Genomic DNA, 27782 nt, shown 5'->3' with positions numbered 1-27782 from the left:
ATGACACCGCTGTGAAATGTATTACGTTGAGCTGCTATTGAATTACACCCCACCTTAAGTATCATACTATTTTTATTCATATTTTCACTCTTTATTTTAGAGAATTCAACACTTGCTATTATTTTAAAGTTATATTTAACATGTTTTATCATATGATACAATAAAATTATGCCATCGTCAAAGATTAGATCAGTGAGACGGAGTTAGGAACATTGTCGTTGTGGTTTCTGGAAAGGAACATCCGGTTTAGGAACAACTGAAAAGTGACGATGAATCTACAAAACGAAAAGTTATAATTATTTATGAAATTTCGCTGTAAATTACGATATACACAAAAAATGTGTGTGGGGGGGGGGGGGGGGGGTGGTTGTACATGGTAAAATTGGGCATGTACGAGTAATTTTTATATTTAGTTTCGAGTGCCACTGATAAGAAAATAATTTTAGAGATGAGAACATGGTGCTTCACTGTTCACTTTGGATTGAGGGTAGCAGTTATCAATTTTAAAAATTACTTATGTCAACATAGCTTTGAACATGCTATGAAGTATGCCTTGGTCATCTAAAGTTGTAATTTATTCGTTGTATACCTAGATGAAGATCGGCAATACAGTACCTTCCTCTTTTTGGGGGTTTTATGTTCATCATTCAAAATTGGTGTTTAATGAATTCACACATTAGGATTCTAAATCATATTCTTAAATTGAAAGACTATGTTAATATATCGTGGTTCGAACTCGACCCATCATTGTCTATTTAAAAGGTACACAATGTAATACGACGAAGAGTGGTCGCCAATGGAACAACTATCTACAGAAGATCAAATGACAAGGATTGGTTAAAAACAACTACGGCCTTCAACAATGACTGAAACCTTACAGTAAACTATGAAGCCAAGAGGTAAATGTAATAAAAAAAGAAAGTAACAATCTGATAAAGAATGTACAAGTTTATCAAAAAACAAATATCGACGTAAATAGAAAAAGTTATATTGAAAACAAAAGTTTAGCTAGCTCAAGGCGAAAGACTTCTGAAGATGCTGTCATCATAGTGAAGACCATTATTTTCCCCTTTATTTTGGTTTTAAGTAGACCATGGACCATAATTGAAATGTGACGTGCTCGCCGGAGATACAATAATAATATATCTGACTTCTTTGATATGCCAGATGATGAAAACCTTGAGCCCTGCGATTGCGACCAGTGCGAGTCCTGAGATCGTTGTGATCTGACTTTTATCGTCCCTACGTTTTGTGACTTGCTGATTTTATTAATGACAACTTACCTTGAGCCTTTCGGGTCCATTACAGATAATTCGATATGTTGAGTTATTGACCAAGTCTTGAAACATGTGCTGGACATTATTATCTCTCCAATTCCAACCTTTGAATTGTTCTACTGCTTTGGATGGATCTTTGGATATCTGGTCATACACTGGTAAACCCAAGCATAAAGACATTGTTGTCCGTGGATAGTAGTATAAAAAGGAAACACACATCTCTTCTTGTGTTGATAGACCTCCCTGTAATTAAAATATTTGTATTATTATGTTTAAATAAAATAATTAAGGAAGTCGCATTTCCTTTAATTTCTTAATTATTGACGAGAGGACATTTTTCTTTGTGTATGATCCAAAATATGATTTAAAATTTCATTATAAAGTAAGATATTTTATAAATCATTTTTTGTCCCAAGTGCTTTCTTTTTTTTAAATTTAAGTTCAACGGAAAAGCACAAACACTATAAATCAACGCTTAGGATGTATAAGAACCAAGAGGTTTGAAAAGCTATACGACAAAAAAATAATTAAATAATAGAAACATTCATCTAGGGCCAGCTTTGACTGCGGGAATTGAGACCTTTCAAAATTGGTTCTATAATTTCTAAATTAAAAACATGAAAAGAGACAGTAAATAAGATAAACTGGTATCTACTTACTATTGTTGGTTTGTTTCTTCTCGATGAGTCGTATGTACATTCAACAATAAAGCTGTCGCCCTGATAAAAATAAGGTACATTTTAAAAAGTTTTACAGCAATGTTATAAGGAAATGTAATGGAACGACTAGAGAAATGAAATATTTAATGGCCTTGTCATGTTATATCAGTGATTTGTTTGTCTAATTTGTAGCAATGCCATTACTTTGTTGAATCTAAATCAAGAGTCTTCTGTTATTTGTACTGAATTGATATAGGACTGTGTCGTTGTTGTACAATGTATACATGTACTTTGTGATTTTTCATTTTAACTGTTAGTGTATTCGTCTCAAGAAGCAACAAACTGCTTTATACAAATAACAACCATTTAGCCTTTAAAAAGTTTATAAATTACTTGGAAAAAAATGTTGCATGTATTTAAAAGAATTGATTTGTAATAATTAGTTTTAGACCCTCGTCTGCGTTAATTGCCACGTTTGAAAATTTATTTCAGAAAATATAGAGTTAAGTTTCTTTGATCGGGTCGAATCTTAAAAAAAACGTCGGAATTGTTGGAACAAACGATGTATATTGATTGTGTAGGTGTGTCAAGAATGTCTCTACGAAATTAATAGATTTCAAAAGAAAATTGAAAAACTTTATATCTGTTCATTACATGTATGGGAATCTTAAAAAAATAGATCAGTTGTTTTAATAGAAAATTTGTTTTAAACGATTATTCGCTACAGAAATTTAACGTGTACTATGTACGTAAGTATGATTTTTTTTATGACAAATACTTCTCAAATATGCATCGTTCTGTACAAATTCTTATGCAAACTCAAGATCTAAAGTAACTTTATTACGTACACAATGACTCTTTCAAATGTTTTATTTAAAAAAATATTGGATGGTATATTGTGGTGGCCGGTTAAGGCCATTTCGCGTTTTCGCATTTTCGACTTTCATAATCTATAGGGCAAAATGCGAAAGCGCCCAGTCAAAAACGCGAAATCGGAAAGAAAAAAATATTTCGCCCTTTTGCGTTTTCGACTTCGTGTTTTCGATTTCGCGTTTCGCCCTATAGTATATGAAAGGCGGAAACGCGAAATGGCCTTAACCGGCCACCATAGTATATAGTTAGAAAAAGGAAAAAATCTAAACAGTATAACTTACTCGTTTGACCTCTCGTTCTTCTTTTAAAACCCGGATATCTTGGTAATTAAAATCATAGTGATCATCCTCAGCTATCGGTGACAGTTCAGTTCCGTTTCTTATATGCCGTGTTTTAATTCCAGCACCTAATAAATGAGCATGTTGTAAGAGGCCAAAAATCTTAATTCCTGTTTCTGGTAAACCCTGAAATACATCTTCATTGAATTAAAAAAAAAAATATTACAGGTTAAATAATATTGAACAGTACATTTTCAATGCGCCACACAATCACTGTTCGCAATTTGTGTAATAGTGTATTTGCTCAAAGTAAAGAAGTGGTATTTCATGGGTACAAAAGCCATGGTGTATGAACTAGTTTTTTTTTTCAAGGCATGATGTTCTAGCAAGTCTTCAGTGTTTTAGTTGTTTTATTAATTTTTATATCAATCTGCTCAAAATGTTGTAACAAGTAAAATTAATATTGTGAATGGAAATGGGGAATGTGTCAAAGAGACAACATCAAAAGGTCACCAATAGGTCTTCAATGTAGCGAGAAATTCGGTCAATTTCCCGCACCAGGAAGCGTCCTTCAGCTGGCCCTTAAACAAATATATACTAGTTCAGTGACAATGAACGCCATACTAAACTCCAAATTGTACACAAGAAACTTAAATTAAAAGTAATACAAGACTTACAAAGGCCAGAGGCTCCTGACTTGTGACAGGCGCAAAAATTCCCTCCCCCTATACCTCTAGCCAGTGTCAAAAAGTAAACGCATAACAATACGCACATTAGAATTCAGTTCAAGAGAAGTCTGAGTCTGATGTCAGAAGATGTAACCAAAGAAAATAAACAAAATAACAATAAGACCTACTTTTTAAAAACTTTTGAAAAGTGTGAAGTATGATTCAAAAACTGATCTTGTTAGACCGGAAAGTAAATCAATCAAACTCCAAGGGTCTCTTGTAACAAAAGAAAAAAATAGAAGGTACCACGAGGTACTTTAAGTCAACGTAATTCGAGGAAAGACGGAAAATATCACAAGAAACAAGGCATACATACTAACAACAAATACATGACAACACGAACCAAAGACAAGTCAGACCAATTCAAATGTAACTTTGACAAGTTTAGTAAAAACTCGGACCAGTTTTAAAGACAACTCAGACCACTAATGAAAGGAACACGGTCAAATTTGAAGAACCACTTGAACAACTTTTAAAAAAAATTTATGGGGACAACTCGGTCCACAAAATACAAAACAGTTTCAATCAATTTTTCCATTTAAAACTATATTTGTTTTTTCATTTAAAAGCATCTCTTTCTGCAAAAAAACCCAATATTTGAAAACCTACCTTTTCAGTACACTCTGGACTGCAATATCCCGTAGACAAAAAAGCTTTTTGGTATGGTGGTATAAAATGAGTCGGATCAACATTGACTCCAACACTCATACCGGCTGCATCAAACTGGCGAGTATCCGGGGTGAGAATTAATCTGATACCTGAACTGTCAACAATATCTGAAATGAAATCCCAAGACATCTCAGCTTGTTACCAAAACAAACTCATCACTATGACACCAGTAATGCAATATCAAAACAAAGTAAAAATGTAGCTACTTATTCTCGCAATTATTCATTTGTCTCGTTGTTTTGCTTGTATTTTAAAATTGATTGACATTCAGTAACATATTTTTTGTTGATAAATTTTTATTGTTAAAACATCTTTTATTTTGAATGAAAGATAAAGCATTAACCTCGTTAAAGACACCAGACTTAAAATTGTGCACGCAAGACGCGAAATTCGTCTACAAAAGTCTTAATCTTACTTATTTACAATGTTAAAAAATGAAGTAGCATGTATCTTTTCTGTATTAAAAAAACAAATGATTCTATTGCACGCTATTTTAAGAGCCTTATTCACTTCGTAATGGATACATTCGTACATACTGCCACCACTCTTTTTTGTGTATTGTATATATTATCAAAAATATTTCACATCTGTGCACATACATACTTTTTAACGCACTTTGAGTGAAAAATACAAACATAAATCCAATTAAACATGCATGTAAAATGTGAATTTTGGTATAAAGATAATTATATGATTTGTTAACATACTTACCAGATTTCATGGTAGGATTGTTATAATGCATTTCTAGTCTTAAATATTTAGGACTGTCTGCCTCGCCAAAAGCAAATCCTACGTGTTCTGGCATATTAAAAGCCTGGTAAAAGAAGAACAAAATATTAAAGAAAATAAAGAATTGCTCCTGTTACTAGTTTATTACAGTATAATTTACTACAAATTGGTTCACATTTATGTTTCTAGGCCACCCTCAAAAAATTGGTCTTAAGAATAAACTGTTACAATATGCAAGACATGATATTTTTTTATTATAATCCGTATAAATAAGCTGATTTTGTATGATTTTTGGAAGTGGAATGGTTGAATAGATAAAAATAAGACTGCAACTTGCATTTTATGTGTGATATTTCAGTACGTTGTGCTTGAACTGCAAGGATAAAACTATACCCAAAAGTAACACACTCAATAATTAAAAACAAGGAAGTTATAAGAGTTCTAAGTGATGAAGTTGTAATCATCCCTCTGAAAAAAATTAATGAGCGTCATCAACAGTTTATTATCCAGTCCTCTTTTCATAGAATGTAACCAATCGAACTTTTCGCAGGGTTTGTAATTACATGAGAAACATGACAGATGCTGCATTTGGTGCAAGATATACTTACACAACAGGAGCACGTGAGGTCAACACCGGTTGTTGTTATGGTTCGTTTTGCTCAGTCTGCAGTTTTCTATCTTGTGTTTTAATCTTTTGTATTGTTGGTTGTCTTTTGCACGTTTTGTTTTTGTCATGACTTTGTCAATTTGTTTCCGACTTATGAGTTTAAATATTCCGTTGGTACCTTTTGCCTCTCTTTTACTGCTGGGCGGTAGACGTTTTTTAAAAACCCATTCAAATACTCGAGTAATTTAAAATAAGAGCGTGTCAACTAAGCTTATAAGTAAAGCTGCATACATACCACTCCACCTACAGCCCACGCCACCACTACTTCACTGCATGTCTGGAAACGTCTAGGAGTACCTCTTGAGTAACACTCGAAGGAAGTTCCAACATCTGCCTCGGTAACTTCAGGACATGTTGTAATAACAGCATGGTGGACATAATCGATGTTGTCTCTCTGTATAACAGGTTCGTACTAAAACAATACAATTATTTCATTATTTTCCCAAAAAAAATATTTACAAAATAAGTATTGATTGTCAGATACAAACTTATTTTCAATTAACTTTTTTAAAAATAAAAACAAGCAGAAAGGTATCGAGGTTTATGTTCTGGCAATGCAGACTTTCACTGGGTCACAGGTAGACGACGAGCATAAGTGTAAAGCCACAAAAACTTTAATACTTCAAATGCCTAACGTTACATTACATTGTCTATCGCCCCTAAAACAGTTCAAACTTTTGAATGTTTGCGTATTAATGTTCATTAATTAAAGTTTATGTAAGTGTTTATTTCCTTGCAGATGCCATTTGTTTACTTTATCTCTTATCTTGACTTATTTATGGAAGTCTGGGAATTGTCTGACCGCAATGTTAATAGTCTATCTTGTTTGATATAAGACATGTCAATCTTAAGTAACTCCTCCCTTACTTGTCTAGGGTACATTAGAAATTTAGTTAAGTTGCAGTTGTAATTTTTATATGGATTAGATACACATGTTTATTTAATGTAATATTTTTATTTGTAATTATTTTTGCATTGAATACTTGGGTATAATATTGGACACTATTCGTATGGAAGCTAGATTACCCGAAAATAAATTATGTCGAATTAAGGAATACCTATTGTTTTTCCTCAACCGCAAAACATGTACAAAACGTGAGATGTTAAGTTTATTGGGTCATTTAAATTTTGCTATGAGAGTCATTATTCCTGGGAGATCGTTTATATCTTATCTACTTAACATAGCTCACTCTGTTAAAGAACTTCATCACCATGTCACTTTAAATTCTAGTTGTAGAAATGATTTATCATTGTGGCATAAGTTCTTAGATCAGTGGAATGGAATTTCTTTCTTTATTGATGATAATATAGTAAATGCGTCTGATTTTGATTTATATACTGATGCTGCGTCAACCGTGGGATTTGGAGGTTATTTCAAAAATCGATGGTTTCAAGCGTTATGGCCCATAGAAATGAAATTAGATAAGGAATTATCAATGTCTATGGCTTACATGGAATTATATCCTATAGTAATTGCTGCTATTATATGGGGTGATGAGTGGTCAGGGAAGCGTATTCTATTTTACTGTGATAATATGGCAACAGTTTTAATTATAAAGAAAGGAAGATCAAAATACAATTTTATTATTCACGCTACTCATGTAGCCGGAAAATGTAATACTATAGCTGATGCTCTCTCTCGATTTCAGATGGATCGTTTTCGTCAACTGTGTCCGACAGCATCAGTGGAACCTTGTCACTGCCCGCCCCACTCAGAAATTCTGTGGAATTAAGTTGTGTTATTAATAATTTGTGGAGTAAAAGTATTAATAGTGCTACAAGAGATGTATACACATCTGGGTATAAGTGTTTTCTCAAATTTCGTACTTCTCAATTCGAGGGAGAAAATATTGGAAATGTAATGTCTAATATTTCCGAGGATATATTAATTTGTTTTGTATCATATTGTCAGTCAGTGTTAAATTTGAAATATTCTACTATCAAGTTATATCTTGCTGGAATACGTCATTTTTCTATTGCAAATTGTAGTGTCAATCCTTTAGTAGATAATGTAGGTAAACCTTTGCTACGTTTACAAAATATTCTAAATGGTATAAAGAAAACTGAAAACAAAAGTGTGCGACAAAAACTACCGATTACTTATAGTGTGCTTCAACAGATTTACCAACATTTACAGAAAAGTATTTTCGATCCGCATTTAAATTTTACTATGTTAACTGCATCTGTTATAGGTTTTTTCGGTTTCCTGCGTTGTTCTGAATTTACATGCAAACAGTCATTTGATTCAGCTTTGAATTTAACTATGGATGATGTAGTATTTGTATCTGATTGTCAAGTTAATTTACGTTTGAAGGCATCCAAAACCGACATTTTCCGTCATGGAGTAATCATTAAACTATTTAAAACTAATAATGATATTTGTCCATATGTACAGCTGTCAAAATATGTAACATCCAGAAAAATGAACGGTGCAACAGATAATGATCCGCTATTAGTTGACAGTAGTAATTTAGCTTTACGCCGATCGTTATTTATAGACAAATTGAAAACAATTCTATTACACTTGGGTTTAAATGCCGATAAATATAGTGGACATTCTTTCCGAATAGGAGCAGCTACAACTTGTAGTTCTAATGGTATCCAAGATCATATGATTCAAACTTTAGGACGTTGGAAATCTGACTGCTACAGTCGTTATATAAGAACATCTGAATTTGATATTCGTCAAGCTCTTTCGAAAATGTGTAAATAATTACGATTCAAACTTTGTTAGAAGGAAAATTAAGGATTCCTTATTATGATTTTTTATGTATTTAAGTAGAATGTGGATTTCTGCTTATTTTTGTAAAGTTTGCTCTAATTAGTCAATACATGTAAATAAGTAACAATATTCAATTTGGCACAACCACTGTCTCGGAATAATTTTGGGGATACTCAATGCGTTACAAGGGCAGCATGTGTAGCATTTCGTTTGGGCAATGTAATAATGAATTTCATCCATTCTTTACTTGTCACAAAATTATTATCTGAGTTCTCAGGCAGCCCTGAATAAAATGGATAACTAGGCAGCCCTCTCGTCGGGTGAACGAATCATTTGTTTGTCCATTTGACAGTTCTTTTGGATACATGTTTTAGTGTGCAAATGGTTTTTTCACTCGAGGTTATCCGTCTCAGGTTGCAAAGTGAGCCCATATACCCTCTAAGCATGGGCTGGGCCAGCGCTCAACATGCAGGTATTAAAATTAATTAAATAAACTAAAAGAGTGGGTATACTTGAGTTACATATGTTTGACATGGGATGGGCCAGCGCTCAACATGTCACTCGTAGAGAGGTATTTTGAAGTAACATATTGTTCTTTGAATTATGCTTCGAGCTCTTGTAAATACTCTCTTTTAAAAGGCTCGCTTTGCTATTAGGTTCACATTGTTTGAGGTTTCATTCAATACTCTACGAGTTATGTTTCTGTTTGATGTATACTAAAGTGGCTCGTCACTTTCTCCTTAAAGTATATGGTGAAAGTTATTTGAAGTCACGGTACCACATCTACACTCTGTCGTCAAGTGCAAGTGCCGCGATAGATGCTCGAATAATGTGAATTTAATTGAGATATGTATTTTATTTTTTATTTTTTAAATACATATCAATTGCTAGCATGTTGCCCGTAACGCCAATTTTATATTTTGTATTTTTTATTATATTATGTTTTTTATTACTTTTGTATATATATTATGTCTGTGTAATTATATATAATAAATATTAGTCATTCTTAATTGATTTGATTACTTTAACTTAGGTGGTAATTTGCTATACTTCATCAGTCGTTCTAATTCTGTATCTATGACAGATCTAATCTGTACCGTTACACACATTTAAATCTTAACAGCTGGAGAAAGTTCATCACTCGTTCAAATCTTTATCAATAGAAACACGGCTCATAAATGCGTATTAATGTTCATTAATTAAAGTTTATGTAAGTGTTTATTTCCTTGCAGATGCCATTTGTTTACTTTATCTCTTATCTTGACTTATTTATGGAAGTCTGGGAATTGTCTGACCGCAATGTTAATAGTCTATCTTGTTTGATATAAGACATGTCAATCTTAAGTAACTCCTCCCTTACTTGTCTAGGGTACATTAGAAATTTAGTTAAGTTGCAGTTGTAATTTTTATATGGATTAGATACACATGTTTATTTTATGTAATATTTTTATTTGTAATTATTTACCCTCCATCCGCCCCTTTCACCTCCGAGATTGTGGTTTGTGCTTTGGCAACATGTGCAGCAATTCGTTCGGGCAATGTAATAATGAATTTCATCCATTCTTTACTTGTCACAAAATTATTATCTGAGTTCTCAGGCAGCCCTGAATAAAATGGATAACTAGGCAGCCCTCTCGTCGGGTGAACGAATCATTTGTTTGTCCATTTGACAGTTCTTTTGGATACATGTTTTAGTGTGCAAATGGTTTTTTCACTCGAGGTTATCCGTCTCAGGTTGCAAAGTGAGCCCATATACCCTCTAAGCATGGGCTGGGCCAGCGCTCAACATGCAGGTATTAAAATTAATTAAATAAACTAAAAGAGTGGGTATACTTGAGTTACATATGTTTGACATGGGATGGGCCAGCGCTCAACATGTCACTCGTAGAGAGGTATTTTGAAGTAACATATTGTTCTTTGAATTATGCTTCGAGCTCTTGTAAATACTCTCTTTTAAAAGGCTCGCTTTGCTATTAGGTTCACATTGTTTGAGGTTTCATTCAATACTCTACGAGTTATGTTTCTGTTTGATGTATACTAAAGTGGCTCGTGACTTTCTCCTTAAAGTATATGGTGAAAGTTATTTGAAGTCACGGTACCACATCTACACTCTGTCGTCAAGTGCAAGTGCCGCGATAGATGCTCGAATAATGTGAATTTAATTGAGATATGTATTTTATTTTTTATTTTTTAAATACATATCAATTGCTAGCATGTTGCCCGTAACGCCAATTTTATATTTTGTATTTTTTATTATATTATGTTTTTTATTACTTTTGTATATATATTATGTCTGTGTAATTATATATAATAAATATTAGTCATTCTTAATTGATTTGATTACTTTAACTTAGGTGGTAATTTGCTATACTTCATCAGTCGTTCTAATTCTGTATCTATGACAGATCTAATCTGTACCGTTACACACATTTAAATCTTAACAGCTGGAGAAAGTTCATCACTCGTTCAAATCTTTATCAATAGAAACACGGCTCATAAATTTCTAATTTATTTCATAATGGATTAATTCATTTAAATTTATATATCATACCCGACATGGCACTCTGTTTTTTGTTTGCACTTTAATTATGCTCTGGATTTTTTTTTTTGTACTGATGAAGACATTACCTTTCTGCACAAGTGTGTTTGCAAAAAATGTAAACGTCTATTTTCATAACACCTGTTTTTTGTCATTAATTCAATATTTTCCTTTTTGTGCATGCAGTTCAGATTTTATAAAGTTAGTATATCATATAAATTCATCACTCACTCTGATCATATGATGTTTCTTCGTTAGGGTTGGTATTTTGTGTATAGTACATTGGTAACGTGTATCAACAGAAGGTACAGCAAACTGAAGAAAAGATTCATTCAATAAAATGATTAGAAATACAACAAACAGAGAAAACAAAATATAATAAGGTCATACAAGTCATATAAAATAAATATCTGACTTGTAAACGAAAAAAAAAGAATGATAGGTTTTTACGACCACAGGGTTGGTGACAATGCAGGGAGACGATTTGTGCTAGGAGATAAATATATATCTCAGTGGTGCTACACATTTTATCAATGCTGCCATTTTTTGTAATTGTTCTGCATGTTCTTGAAATGTTAAAATCATTTGAAACACACCTCCCATTCTCTCTGACCCAACCTCCCCAGGTACCCTTTCTAACTCTTGAAATCTTATAAATTGTCTTATATGCATATCTTTGACACTATTTGGAACTAATTATGGATATTATTGTGTCAGTTGTGATTTGTTTCCTAGTATGCATTTGTAATTGGCGACTTAACATGAGTTTTATATTCAAGTTGTTCGAAGGAATGTGCTATAAATGAGAACATGTGCACTTTATTACCCTTACCTCTTGTCATCCATCCCTTTACAATGCAAATATTATACATTTTTGTAAAGTAAAGAATGACAGACATAAAAAGGCGCATTATTAGGGTTTAAAATTTGACTTAAATAAAATATATATGAACAATATATGAATCTTGTAACGGCTGGTTGGACTAAGGTTATTTGAAACTAAAGCTCTGGTTAGTAGAGCAAATAGTATCTTAGAAGAAACCGTTTCATTGTTTATCCAATATAATTAATAACGGCAAAATATCTTAAAGATTCAATACAACTATTTCCCCCTGGTGTACTTGTCAGACATGTCCCTAACCTCTACCACGCCTCAGGTGTATCTTTAAAACATTGCTAATATAATGTAAACCTACGTTTGGTGATACTAGATCTATGTGTATATTATTCGCTGGAATGGAAACATCCGACTTAGTAGATGACAAAAACATCAAACTTTGAGCACCACGACGTTTTACTCCATGCCATTGCATTCCTTGGACAGAATCTGGATCGTCAGGATGGTAGGAATATATAGCTTTCACAGTGTCGTCCTGGAAACAAAATTATATGTATTCAATGAAATATAATTCAATTTACTAATAATGTTTACAAAAGCTAATGATCTGGTTTGTTTGTTTGCTTGGACCTAATTTGAAATACTTTTTCTGTGTTACCAATTCGCAAGATGTAGAGATGGCTTGTATGCGGAGATATATCCTCAATTCTAATTATATAACAACCGAGATAGCATTTAGCAATGTAGTACTGAACCTCCCGCTTGCCAACATACATTTTGGTCAGCCGATCAATTCAAGAGATTCACCACTCAGTTCAATACGGTACGTACGAGTACTTAGCAAGATGATATTTTCATTAGATTTTGTTTAAAAAATGGTGAATACAATATTTATAGATACATTTGTAACAGCTCCAATATTGAAACCTTATTCACAGTAGGTAAAAAAGGTAATTGCGCCTAATATTACAAGGAACATCACTTTTAGTATCAGTTGAAGTTAGAACGGCTTTTACGAAGACTATGTGCATATACTTTCAAAAGACTCCAAGCACCATAAACTGGCTGGCCAATTTTCATCAAAGAATCTCATAAGAATCATATTTTTCTTTCTATCATATTTGGTTTGTATTTGTTATGCATATGACATGAACAGGAAGAACTAAGAGTTTTCAAGTTAATCACGAATATTTATATTGTCGTTTTTTCTGATTCAAGGAATTGCCAAACAACAACTTTTTCCAAATCAATTCAAAACAACTCCTGACAAGTTGATTTTCAATTGCGGCGAATAAACCAAGAGTAGATTCAAGTCAATAAGACGGAAAAGATGAAATAAAAGCAAACTAGGATATATATATCTGCCTAATCTAGTCCTAGGTGAGTTTTCTTGGAACTGTCTATTTAAGCAATGTAATTTATGTTGAAACCAATTTCACTGCGTGTGCATTTTTTATATAGTAAATGTATGCAGATGACTCCCTTGATCCGCGTAAATTGACAACGTTTGCCTCTTGATTCGATCAGTCGTTTGAAAACGTAGCGTATGCCAACCCATTTGCATGAATTAGCTTTAAAGACTTCAAGCTTTGTGACGAAACTACCTGCAAGGTGACAATATGTTAAAGATAGATAAAGGTCACGATTGAGGATAATGACGCTTTCGTATGTGCTGTAGCAGGGGCTGACTTACGTGTGTCTTCATAAAAATGCAATACAACTGTATCAATTCAATATCGTAAGTAATTGTATCTGTATCAAATTTTATGTAACATGAAATTCAGATTATTGACCAATACTTACTGTTATTATTGTGTCGTTGTCATCGCATGTGTCCAATTTTCTTGAAAATGTCAGGACAGTGCCAAAATCGTTCTCAAATCCACTAATCAAGTGCCAATCCTGGCTGGTATCTACTTCGGGAGTAAAATGTCCTGTGGTGTGGCAGTCCTTAAAATAAAATTGTATTCTGTTATTTACAGTATCTGTTTTTTTTAGATAGATGATGAATGAAAAAACCCCGAAAGCAAATGACTTCATGGGGTAAGGTAACATGTTACCAGTTTGTTTACTGTAGTCATGATTCTGTGATAAAAAAATAAAAAAAAATCACTAAAGATTTTAGAAATATGTAGGAGAGAAGTTAAAATATAATATGGATACTTTAGTGAAGAAATGATATTATTAACGTAACTTTGCCATCATACATTTTTAAAGTTGATATATTTTACCTGAAATGGGCATTTGACCCATAGTTTTTTTTACTCCAAATACAGTCATATTTGGCATGAGTTAAACAAAAATGATATTTTACACAAATGATTTATATTTCAGTATAGAAGAAGTACAAACAAAAATGCACAAAAGAATAACGAATTTGCACATTAAAGAGTTTAAAATGATAAACATGAAAAAAATTTGTACAATTTCCAAATCGAATGAAATCCATAATCATAACACACTTATTTTGTATCCGGAAACTTCAAACCGTTTTATTAATTTTCCAGATGACGCTTTATCTGCTTAAATCTACAATGTAAACTTGTAGCTATTTATTGGTAAGTAGAGTACTTCTGTTCAATAAACTTTAAATATGGGCTGTTTTTGACAATACAATGTATAGGGTACTAACAACATGAAGTCATGCTAAATTACTGGAATCTTCGAGTTTTGAGCATTTCGGTTAATTTTTAGACGGTTCCCGTCTGAAATGGAAGTAGCCGCATTTTTTGTTCATTTTTAGTAATAAAATATAAATTGTATTTGATGGTAATATATAACATTAACATATATAAAGGTTGCGAATGAACCCAGATGCGGCAATTTTCATCTGAAAAGTGACCTATTATGACATATTTGATAGATTTTTCATATTTAAGCTTGAATTTGAGCGTCTTTAATGACTAAATCGAATGAAATATGGCATATTGACTAATTGAATCGATTGAAGTAGACACTTAAGTATTTAAAAAATGTCCAAAATTTTTCATTTGATTAATCTAAACTTTGATGCCAAATAGTTATTAAAAGTACCAGGATTTTAATTTTATACGCCAGACGCGCATTTCGTCTACATAAGACTCATTAGTGACGCTCAGATCAAAATTGTTAAAGCCAAATAAATACAAAGTTGAAGAGCATTGAGGATAAAAAAATTCCTAAAAGTTGTGCCAAATATGGCTAAGGTAATCTACTCCTGGGGTAAGAAAATCCTTAGTTTTTCGAAAAAAATCAAAGTTTTGTAAACAGAAAATTTATAAAAATTCCCATATATAATTGATATTCATGTCAACATCGAAGTGCTGACTACTGGGCTGGTGATATCCTCGGGGACGAAGGTTAATGGTACCAAAATCGGCCCTTACCGGACCTTCTCCTTTGTATTTGGTTAAAATATTTGCAATATGTTATGATAACCTTATACTTTTATATTGATCTACCTACTTTGAATTCTAGAAAAAAAAATTAAGGACTTTAAAAAAATTGACCATGATGCGACATTATTGCAATTAATTGCCCTTAATTCTTTTCTATGTAAATACTTGCTTTTAAAACTGCTGTTCCGTCTTTCACCCATCCGACGACAACATCAGATGGAAACATTTTACCATTTGATGAAAGCCCAAATCCAACATATCCTCTAGTTCTGACATGAGTTTCGAACGTTATATTGGTACCGCTGACATTCCAAAATAACCAAAAGTTTCCGTCAGAGTCCAACTGAAATTCATGTTGAAATGCTGCTGTTGGAGTGGGTTTTGTGTGAGAAGGCACTAAAGGCCTTTGTGTTGGATGTATTGGATCAACAATGCGCCCATTGCTATAATGCAACCCAAGCAAAAATGTCAAAAATATAGTCAACAAATACATTTTTAGTTTTGATATAAATTCACATTTTTTTCTTTATTTATACATCGATGAGAATTTCACAACTCTTTTGATAACCTTAAACCGTCAAACCCATGTGACAATTTGTTGTAAGTAAACAAACAATTTCTGCATATCACGCGTACCTATAAAGACCTCATTTTTTCACCTGATTATGATAGCTATAAGTTATAGTTATTAATTCAGTATGATGCAACAATTTCATGGTGCATGTATTAATCTCAGGTATTAACATACACAAATGTATATTGTTTTATTATAAATTAGTTAAAATAAGTATTTGATTAGAAATCTTAATAATAATGAATCATTTCTTAATATATGAATCATTTCTTAATACATGAATACACGATGATTCATATGTCAAAGTAGCCTTATAGGTTAAAACAGACAGGAACATAACATTGTTGCTAAACACATAGACATAGATCATTGACCTTCGATATAGATATAGAAGACATACTAATCTTTTAGATAACACTTTACCCACTAACACCATTATTAAATGTATGGTAATCTGTATTTATCAACAGAACGAAATCACATTTATCATTTAATTTCATACATAAATTCTGATATATTTTTTCAAAATCCTAGCTTAAGGTAATTTTTCGTCTTGTCTAAGTTTATGGTACTAAAGCTTTCGTTATCACTGACTTTCGTGAAGTTCGCAAAATATATTAAGATCTAAACATTATTTATTCAAACGATAATTTAAAACAATTGAATATGATGTATGTAATTATAGTTACACAAATAATGAACTTTGTGTAAAGTCCTACCATTCAAATAATAACAAATATTAGCTGATAAACTGAAAGCCACAAAGTTTCATTCTACCTTACCATATTTTCCAAATTCTGGGTTTTTTTTTTATAAATCTTTTATTTTTAATGTAAAGTAAAAATTCTTTGTTACGTTAAATAGCTAGACAAACCTGAAAGATCATCATACAATGTTAGAATTAAAGTTAGTATGGCTTGATTTCAAACTAAGATATCAGAAAGTGGCAATGAATCATTTCTACAAAGGCAAGAGTATAAAACAGGAATAACATAAACGTGGTTAAAGTGTATTTTCTGACGTCAGACACTCAAATTAATAAATGTGTTTGTAGATAGATGTTTTTGTGTTCTGTTAAATTGTTCCTTTTAAAATTGTTATACGATGATGACTGATGTACCCACATTTTGACTATTTAATGTTATTTATCGGACAATAGATGAATTATCACGTTGTGATTGGTTAAACGCCGTCACGTGGTGACCCCCTATGAGACCGTAGGGGGTTATTAGGTTTCATAGGGGGTTCATGACGCGTTAATGGCGACGTCATCTATTAATGTTGTTGCGTTTCATTGTTTATTTTACAACAAAACAACGCAGAAAAAGTCCAGCGTCCGATAAATTCGTTATACGGTTAACTACTGACCCCCTACGGATCCATAGAGGGTGAATAAAATTCATAGGGGACTCGGCCTCCGGCCTCACCCCCTATGGATTTTACTAACCCTCTATGGATCCGTACGGGGTCAGTAGCGAACCATATAACTTATAGTGTCTGTTTTTTAATGCATCAATGTAAATATAACGGAATTTGATGAGACTGTCATTAAAGTGAAAGGGTTACCGCTATAGAACCAGGTTTAATCCACCATTTTCTACATTTGAAAATGCCTGTACCAAGTCAGGAATATGACAGTTCTTGTCCATTCGTTTTTGATGCGTTTTGTTATTTGATTTTGCAATGTGATTATGGATTTTCCGAATTGATCTTCCTTTAAGTTCAGTATTTTTGTGATTTTACTCTTTAAGACTGCATCAAAGACGTGTTACCTTCTTCATCAGCATATGAGATTCGATCATATCTCAATATTTGTAACTTGTTTTTAGGTGATGATTGAGTATGCTGAAATTATTTTGATGAACAAACACCGGAATATAAATAAGTATATTAATTGCACATATAATTAACATGGAGCTAATATAGACTATAATGGATTAAAGTACGCGGGAGTTGACTTCGCAGATAAATGACAAGCACGCCTTCGTATCAAAAGTTGTCGGTAAGATACCATTATTCAAATCGTTGGACGACGTTGTCATTACGTGTTTGTTCCTATGAAATACTGTACAGTAGAAAAACTTATGTAACCTGAAAAATATATATAAAACGTGGGAGGAAAAAGCAAAATAAGAATGATATACAAAAAAGAAGGTCCTATAACAATCCAAAACACATATCATAACCACCATAACGAAGATTCAAAATTCCATGTTATCAAGGCTTGAATTACAACTATTGGAGAGCAAACGTCAAGCAAGAATATTATTTTTCCATCCGATCATTTTGTTATTTTATTCTTCAAATATGGTGTAATACAAGCAGATTGATTGTACTTTATGTCACGTTACCTCAATCTCGATTACAAACATAACCATCTGCTTGAAGCCAGGTACTCACACGACAACAGTTTATGTTCCGTGTTACTAGTATTTGAATGTCATACAAAATGTCAAAGCAAAAATATCGAACTCTATATTCTTATTTAAAATCTGATCAAATAAACGATACACAGGACGACTGGGAACAACTGTTATATTCTCGACTAGGAACAACCATTTCACGAAGATAATAGTAGGTTAAGCAATGTAAAATACATAAACAAATTGCATAGAAGTGGGAGGTTCTATAGTCAGGAAAATGGCAATTGTTATCTTATAGTTCGTTTTTTGTGTGTGTTGCATTGTCGTATGGATTTTTGTTGCACTTTTAGTATTTCTGTTGTTTTGTTGTTTTCCTCTTATATCTTATGCGTTTCCCTCAGTTTTAGTTTGTAACCCGGGTTTTTGTTTTCTCTCAATCGATTCATAACTTTCGAACAGCGGTATACTACTGATTTCTTTATTTATACACTAGCTAGCTATAAAATAAACCAGTTGAATCCACTGTATTGTTTCGGAAAATGCCTTTCCAAACTCAGATATTTGACTGTTGTTTTTCAATCGTGTCCTCGGTTAATAAAGTATGTTTGAATGTGTTAGTTTTGATTGATTTTCCCCTTTTTTGAGGTAGATCATAAGTATATACTTTTTGAGACAGAATTTTCTCGTATTTTGCCAAAATGAAGATTTTACTAATCTTTTTAATTTTTAATATGATAAAAAGTATTGTTCACCGTGCTATTTTTCAAATTATGAATCTTTAAAAATTGCCTAAATTTGGTTAGATGGTTTATAAAAAAACACATTTGAGTGCATAAAAAAAATTCTATGAGATAGAATTTTGTAACGAATTGTGAGAAGATAGGTTTTGTAACATAAAAACCAGGTTTAATCCACCGTTTTCTACATTTGAAGATGCCTGTACCAAGTCAGGAATATGGCGGTTCTTTTCCATTCGTTTTTTATGTGTTTTGTTATTTGATTTTGCCATGTGATTATGGATATTCCGATTAGATTTTCCTCTAAGTTCAGTATTTTTGTTATTTTACTTTTTACATGTTTTCAGAAAATAAAAATAAAAATGGTGTTACCGAACTTGTTTTCTTGCTACAAGTAAAAATAAAATCTCTATTGGTCTAGTATATTTTTTTGACTAAGAATGAAATCACCAAGTTTTCCTTATACATGAATGTAAAGATAACTAGTTTAACGATTAAATTACAAATCTGTCTAAAAATTTGATTTAAATATTGTCATAAGAAGTTTTGGTTTTTGTCCATTAATTGTAAAATTTGTCACAGGAGACACATTTCTGATGAATTCTAAAGACGTCTATATAATTTTGTGCATTTGCCATTGAAAATAACATAAATTGGCAAGCATAAAAGATCTTTGCAATGTCCTTTCCATTCAATTACTAATCTTATAGTATATGTATCTCTTGATTTCTAACAAATGACATTCTAAGTAATTGTAGATATCTGAGACAATATGATCATTCGATGGAATAAATGAATTCGGTTGGGAAGTTTAGCTAGCTATAAAAAGTTAAATAACAAAGATAACGAGCTCCGAAGGATACTAAAAATAACACTGGAAATCCCCTTACACATTCCGGAATATGACAGTTGCTTTGTATACGTTCTGTTAGTTGCATGACAAACTCTACCGGGTGAATTTGTTAAATTCTATTGACCTCCCCTTTTTGAATTTACCTTAGAGTTTGTTTTTTTTTGGTAAATAATTGTTCTTGCTAAAACCATCTTGAAATGTTTCAGGTCGTGAACCATCAACTTTATAATTACGATGAAGACTTGGCTTAGTATGTTTACGTACTGTTTACTGTTGATTTAATGTTGTGAATCATTTGTTTCGTTAGATTTCCAATTGTACTTGGGGGTTTTTTTTGCAGCGAAATTATTAAAAAAAAGAGGTCACTATTTAGAGGAGTAGGACTTCAGTTAGTCTAGCTATCTGTCCATTTAAAAAAACATGTATTTGTTTATTCATATACCAATAACAAATTCATAACAAATTATAAGAAAAATAACTACAAATATGGGCCCGACTTTTTAGAGATACCAAAAACACTTGTTATGTTGTTGTTTCATCTTCCCATATGTCATGAAAAAGAGAACATTGTCTTAAACCTTTAAGAAAGATGTTTATCCAACATCCGGAAGAGCTAATACAGTTTTCGTTTTTGAACATTTCTGGTTGGCAACGTTTTTGATAATAACAATGTTGTTTTTCATTTCAACATCATCCTTCCTCGTTTTGTTGTTTTTGTCCTGATTTCTTTCACGAGTTTGTTCACACTGTCTGCAAACTATATTCGAATTCGAAGATTTGCGTCTGGTTATTTTCCAAAAGCTTTCACGTCTGATATAAAATCTTGGCTGATGATGAGATTGTTGATGGGTGACAGTGTTAATTTCATGACGTTCTTCTTCGAACATTTCAGCATCATGTACATGTTCATCTGATACTGAAATAATGAAAATATAATTTATTAAAAGCTGTTTAAATTGTGTTCTCATTACCAAGTGCAAAAAACACCACCAAATTCTGAATTACCTAAGGAAATATTCATAAATGTATAAATCTCTCCTATTTCATGAATTGTCAGTTACAGAGTGTGTTTAAAGAATTGCACGTCATCAATCGCGAGAGTGATTCATTTCAAAATTAACAATACCGCTGCTGATTCGTAAATTGTCAAATACCGAGGGTGTTTCATGAATTGTAACTCATCGATAATGATTTATGAATTACCAGTACCTCTGCTGATACATTAACGGTCATTTAACAATGGTGGTGCAAAAATTGTTAGTCGTTAATAGTATCATCTGCCCGATAGTCTAGACTCGGTTTAGTACTCTCGGTGGATTTGAAACTTTAACTCGGGTTTGTTTTCGTTAGATTGCCCTTTCCTGTTATATGTTCGAAACTCCTCTGCGAGTGTAATTTAAAGCAAGGATTATACTGTTGATCGGATCACGTAAAATATCGAAAATCATTTCATACAAGAATGGATTTCCAGGTGACCAAGTATTTTTAATATAGGTACGACGTTAAAACTCACCAAAAACACCAAGCTAATAATTTAGTGTGAGAGAAGTGCTTTTCGTCTACACTATACTCATCTTTGGTGTTCAAGTAAAAACAAATAGAAGGTAAAAATCAATTAAGAAAAGTTTAAAAGTTTTCATATTTCAAACTTAAAATTCCAGGTATGTCAAATGAATTACAGTAATAATATGCCGTTACTTACAGCAACTGTTTGCTGACTTGAACTTGCAAATGATATACATTAAGAAAATGAGTAATATTCCTGCTCCAAATAGTCCACCAAGTATACTCCAAAATCTGAAATAAACAAGATTATAATTTAAACATTGTTTTTGTTAGGAACACCTTGATAAATGATACAGAATTGAGATAGTTTTCTCCTGTCTTATTCTTTGTGAGTAAGATATTTTATTTACCGCGTTTACATGAAAACATTCATAGATGTTCATGTAATTCCATCACCTATATTTACTCTAAATTACAATAAAGCGGCTTATTTTCACGGAGTGTACGTTTTCGCTTATTTTTGCGGATAGAATAAATTCCGCCAATTTAAAACTCTACGTTCAAAGTTATCGATTCAGCCAAAATAAATAACCGCCAAACTTTTTCGTTTACCTTATTCAATGAAAATCGCGAATTTGTACACCCTCGAAAATTAACCGCTTTACGGTATGTGTAACGAGTTTTACAGTCAACAAGGTTTAAGGTTGAAATTTTGCCTCAATTGAATTTTCTTTTTAAGTTTCCTTTTGGTAATGAAATTAAGCTCCTAACATTTTACCATTGTTGGTAACACTTTCGGACACACGAAATTTATGATGTTTTGCTTTATTTCATCATTAGTTTAACGAATATGACTTGAAGTCATTAGGGTATAAAAGACAGCTGTAAGTTAAGAAGACAGAAAAGAATAAGAAATTTTCCTTTCTTTTTGGCCAACTGATTCAGTTTTTCTTTTGAAACAATTAGTTCAGACAAATAAAAAACCTAGATGAATTCGAAACACTAGCAACTTTCGTTTAACAGAACACCCAGTTGTCCAGTTGGACACGCATATTACATGCTATTAAAATACACCTTCGTCTCGTTTCCACGGAAAAAGTATGGTGGATTACACAACTTTCATTTTAATATTCAGATCTAGCTGATCAATTCTTAAATACATGGGATGAAAAATACCATTATACTTGGCCTCCTGTAAGGCTCTTTCACGTCCGGTAAAAAATGTAATGCCCTCGTTATGGAAAGGTGCCAACGTTCGTGCCAACTAAAAAGCCTTCCGTCTTGCATTTAAAAAACAGAATACATTCAGCATGTTTGACAAAAGACCAGAATCGCGTATAGTGCGTGGACACTTAATGTCATCATTAGTGCATATTGTACTACATGTACTTATGAACTAAATTGATATGTGAGTGCGAACACACTGACAATTGAAGATGATATCATCAATGACTGACTGAGTTGATAAACTATAATTTTAAAAAATCTTACGAATTCAGAAGTTAGGTACTATTTCGAATTCGAATTTGGTCATTATTTTCTGTCAAATAATTTCAATTAACGAAACAATAAAATATCTTATCTTGTAAAAATTAGTTCTAAGCATGTTACCTTCTGAATTAGAATTACCACTTGGTTTTAACTAACATGAACAACACGACGGGCGCCACGTGTTAAGTACGATTTGCTAAACCCTTCCAGAGCATCTTGTTTCTACTGGAGTTTGTGTTGCTGATATTCGTTAGATTTCTATGTGATGATTTGTATACCGCTATTTATCTTCAGATTGGTTTTTTTTATTTTATTTTCATGGCATTGTCAATTTGTTTTCGACTTATAAGTTTCAATATCGGTTTGGAATATTTCGCCTCTTTTGTGCGAAATTTTTTACTTCATTGCGTTAACGACCAAAAATGATTATGTACTGATTGTCAAATTCCATTACGATGTATTAAAAGTTAAATTCAAAAGGAAGAAATTAAATTAATGTTAATATGTTATAGTCTCGATTTATTTCCTCCCTTGAGTTCCATCTTGACGATACACTGCAATAAGTTAATGAATAGAATTCAAATTTCGGTCATATTCCTAATTAATTTTCATAAACTCTGGACGGTCTAATGTTAACTAAATAATGAAACTTTTGCTCTTTATGGATATTCGTCGATTCTCCAAATTTTGTATGTTCTGCAATAACTAAATGAATTAAAATCTTTCGTGCGTTGCATGTCAAAGAAATTCTATTCAGCAACATCTAATATATTGTAAAGAACGAGGTTTATTTGTAAAGTGACACAAATCTGCTTGAAAGAGAATTTTGATATTTGATAATGTGTTATACAATAAAACATATTAGTATTAAAAGTGTTCACTAATTTCATGCTTATCGGCATATGCAAAAATTTCAATAGATATATTTTGCATAGAAATAACACTTTTCAGTATAAAAAATATAAATGTTTAGAAAATTCAGCGCTTTGTCGGTTTGTACTATAACATGTAATTGGGTATTACATATAATTTTCCAACCTCGGCGTTACAATTACATGTATATCTACGGAAGCGTATTAGGGACATAGAAAAAAATAAAATTTGTAGTGACCTTTTTTTTTCAAAGTCAAAATTTTGGCATTTCAAATCTCAAAATTTCGACTTTAACTCGAAATTTTAACTTTTCTTATCTTGAAATTTTGACTTTCGAAAATCTTGAAATTTTAGCTCTTTTTAAAACTCGAAATTTCGACTTCTTTTAAACTAAAAATTTCAACTTATTTTTAACTTAAATTTTCCTCAGTATTTATACGTTTATACCACAAAGTTTCTCCATGAAGGTATACTATAAATAACTACGTTGTGACATAGTTAAGGACTCATTGATTACCGTCTGTAGGTTACAACTGGTATACACTTGTAATTGACCTTAATGACCTGTACCAAGTCTGTAATTAAGTGGCTGGTGGTGCTATAACAGAGACAAAATGCCTGACTGAAACGAATACATTTCAACAGAGAAAAACTGACAAATATAAAAGATATATAAATTTATTACAAAAAATAAAATTATATAAGTATTGCCCTTGGGAAATCATCTCAGCTAATTTTGAAAATATTTTTGCTAATTATGAAAATATTTTCCCGTCGAATTCCCTGAATCCTGAGCTGTTGTAAAGCGTAGTTTGCGCGAACTATTGATGCTTGCGAAACAGTGGTTGACAGGAAATTCGACGTGACTTGTCCTATCAACTGTAGTATAACTAATGAAATGTGAGTTGTAAGTTGATAGAACTTGGGGGATAAAAAATTGTCATTTAAAAGACTGACCAGTGATAAAAAATGCAATGAATGGCATTGCATAGGTATTGCTACGTAGCTGAGATCTCCCCGTCACATGCGGAATGAAGGCTGGCTGTCAGGGGCAGGTTGGAGGGATTATTTTTGGTAAGACAAGAACTGCTAACGAAACTGATCAAAAGAAGAAGACAGCGTTATCTATCAAAATAATTTCAATAATGATTATTTTAACGCCTATGGTCTGACCGCTATCTGACTGCTAGGCTATAAAATCTCGACGAGACACAGAAACAAAAACAATCACCCGAAAGTCGTAATGGATCATTAAGAGACGAACTTCTCAAACAAGCAATAAAATGCAGCTGTCGAAACAATTATAAACCAAATTATATGCTATATATTCAAATAATTTAACATTTATACCACAAAGTTTCTCCATGAAGGTATACTATAAATAACTACGTTGTGACATAGTTAAGGACTCATTGATTACCGTCTGTAGGTTACAACTGGTATACACTTGTAATTGACCTTAATGACCTGTACCAAGTCTGTAATTAAGTGGCTGGTGGTGCTATAACAGAGACAAAATGCCTGACTGAAACGAATACATTTCAACAGAGAAAAACTGACAAATATAAAAGATATATAAATTTATTACAAAAAATAAAATTATATAAGTATTGCCCTTGGGAAATCATCTCAGCTAATTTTGAAAATATTTTTGCTAATTATGAAAATATTTTCCCGTCGAATTCCCTGAATCCTGAGCTGTTGTAAAGCGTAGTTTGCGCGAACTATTGATGCTTGCGAAACAGTGGTTGACAGGAAATTCGACGTGACTTGTCCTATCAACTGTAGTATAACTAATGAAATGTGAGTTGTAAGTTGATAGAACTTGGGGGATAAAAAATTGTCATTTAAAAGACTGACCAGTGATAAAAAATGCAATGAATGGCCATTGCTCAGATTATATGAAAAATTATATTAAAAAAAAAAATATATGAGCTGAGAAATCCCCCAAGTGGTAAGATTTTAAGTGAGGTGGAATTCAAAAGGGGGTATAAAGGGAGCCTTCAAGTCGCATGTGCTGAAAAAGTATTAGAGAGAGAGAGAGAGAGAAACAAAATGAATATATACAAATATGATGCACAAAACATAACTGTAAAGTTTGAATGTATCTAGAAAAATAAAACAGCAACTCGTCACATGGCTGAATATTAAGAAAATTATAAGGTTCACATGTGTTTCTTTTCACATTCCAAGCAGGCTCTAAATTGAAATACGCGTTTTTTGGCAAAAAACTCAATGACACAAGTTCTGTAAACACAGTGAAATATAAATCCAACATGTATCAGGTGAAAACAGCAACTCTTCGAACGGCTGAATATTCTATGAAATCGGTAAATTCGAATTCAAATAATTGTCACTATATAGATAAGACTTAAATTAAAATACATTGTTTCTTCTGCTAAACGTACAAATATAAGTCCAAGTGTATCGCAAGACAAACAGCAACTCTTCGTATGGCTGAATACTTCATAACAAGTATAGTAATTCGCATAAAAGTTCTGTAATGGTCAACAAGTTCACATTAAAGTTCATTGTCCTTGGTAATCCATTCAAGTTCGATAATGTCCACATATCAAATATCACTCAGGTATTTTTATACAGTGTCAAAGACTTCTGTGCTTTTCGAATAGTGTCATTGGAAATACGAATATAACGACAATAACTGTCTGATGTCCACCGACCAAGTGTTTTGATAAGATGATCTTGAATATTAACGGATCCTGCCGATGTACTGGCACCAATTCTAAAGGAATGACCATTGTATAAGCTTGAGTTGTACCCATAAATATCTAGTACGTGTCTTAGACTTCTGATGAAAGAGTCCCGGTCTAAAGCGTTACCATTCTCTTTGACAAACAATGGATCTGAAAAACAAAAAGATGCTTCTCTACCCTTCCTGATTGCAATATACTTTTGGACAGCAGAGAAAGGACAAATGGTATGATCGGATTTGTGAAGCTGTATACTGACACCTTTACGAAAAGGATCTGTTTTTGAGGTTTTAAGGTGTAAAATAGCATAAGAATCGAGAATCTCAACATCCGTTACACTTAGATTTACAGTAGAATCAAAATGTTTTGAAACTGTAAATTCACCACATCTAAGAAATCCAAAAAAGGCTACTGTACAGGCCGTTTCTAACATACAATCAGTAAAGGTAGAGAAAACACCTGCTCTAAGAGAATTGCAAATTCTCCCAAGTACCTGAAAAGTAATAGGAAGACGTGGTTTTGAATTATGCTCTCCTTGTATACGTTTGATGGCGCGCATTATCATATTGAGTCTAAGGAGTGTCGATTCATTTGTATAATCAAATGGATGGTCACAGTTACTTTGGATATAATAAAACCGAATTCCACATAAATACAATTTAATGGTTGTATGTAAAAGTCTCAAGTTTTTGTAACAATGTGCGACAAAATAAATCAAAATATCCTCAGAAATCGGAGGCATAGGTTTACCTAACCAGACAACCCCGTTATTAGCCAGAAATGCAGTATAAGCTCGATATCCAACTTTATACGTCTGAGATGTTCTAGTTGATAACACATGTCGCCATAAATCCGATACTGTAGACTTTAATGCCACATTACTCGTGAGACTGGCGGGCATTTGTGAGGTACTTTGTCCGCTTAAGGTGCAAGTATCTTGAACCGCTCTAGCTGTAAACGAGAAAGAGAGTCACTGATATTATTCTGAACTCCAGGAACGTGTTCGGCGCGAAAACAAAAATTATTTATACAGGCATACAAAGTAAGAGTTCTCATAAGTTTCATTATCAATAAACATCTGGAACGGCCTTTATTAACAATATGTACGGTGGCTTCATTGTCACATCGAAATAAGATTCTTTTAGTTGTCCATGAATGACCCCATAAGATGGCTGCAACGACTATAGGATAGAGTTCTAGAAAAGCCATAGAAAATTTCTTTTCGCATGGAGAATTTAAATCATCCGGCCAAGGAGAACAAAACCATTTTTCCTTGAAATAGCCACCATAACCAATGGTAGAAGCCGCATCTGTATAT

General features: G+C 32.5%; 2 protein-coding genes across 2 annotated transcripts in view; both read right to left on the bottom strand.

The window, feature by feature from the left end:
* Window positions 1-203: 203 nt before the first annotated feature.
* Window positions 204-15927, bottom strand: LOC134685287 (DBH-like monooxygenase protein 1). Its single transcript, XM_063544950.1, has 11 exons — window positions 15526-15927; window positions 13783-13929; window positions 12338-12514; window positions 11373-11456; window positions 6116-6292; window positions 5196-5298; window positions 4425-4591; window positions 3091-3273; window positions 1937-1996; window positions 1284-1520; window positions 204-275 (listed from the first exon to the last, which is right to left on the bottom strand). The coding sequence occupies exons 1-11, from the start codon at window positions 15847-15849 to the stop codon at window positions 204-206; spliced, it is 1731 nt and encodes a 576-aa protein (XP_063401020.1). The 5' UTR covers window positions 15850-15927.
* Window positions 15928-20292: 4365 nt separating this feature from the next.
* The window catches only part of LOC134681161 (uncharacterized), a 37019-nt gene continuing 29529 nt past the window's right edge, over window positions 20293-27782 (bottom strand). The window contains exons 3-4 of the mRNA XM_063540627.1: window positions 21586-21680; window positions 20293-20799 (exon numbers count right to left, since the gene is read on the bottom strand). Coding sequence (XP_063396697.1) covers window positions 20477-20799; window positions 21586-21680 — 418 coding nt within the window. The 3' untranslated portion in view covers window positions 20293-20476. The remainder of the gene's footprint in view (window positions 20800-21585; window positions 21681-27782) is intronic.

Source organism: Mytilus trossulus, chromosome 1 (assembly GCF_036588685.1).
Source record: "Mytilus trossulus isolate FHL-02 chromosome 1, PNRI_Mtr1.1.1.hap1, whole genome shotgun sequence".
Taxonomy (NCBI): Eukaryota; Metazoa; Mollusca; class Bivalvia; order Mytilida; family Mytilidae; genus Mytilus; species Mytilus trossulus.
Note: the sequence above shows the minus strand (reverse complement) of the source record. Positions and strands in the feature narration are given on the sequence as shown.

Coding starts and splice junctions, on each gene's coding strand:
- LOC134685287 (XM_063544950.1), bottom strand. CDS start 15,849: ATGTATTTGTTGACTATATTTTTGACATTTTTGCTTGGGTTGCATTAT. Junction 12,515..13,782: donor ACAACGACACAATAATAACA/GTAAGTATTGGT, acceptor TTTTGTTTCCAG/GACGACACTGTGAAAGCTAT. Junction 1,997..3,090: donor AAGAACGAGAGGTCAAACGA/GTAAGTTATACT, acceptor TATTTTTATCAG/GGCGACAGCTTTATTGTTGA.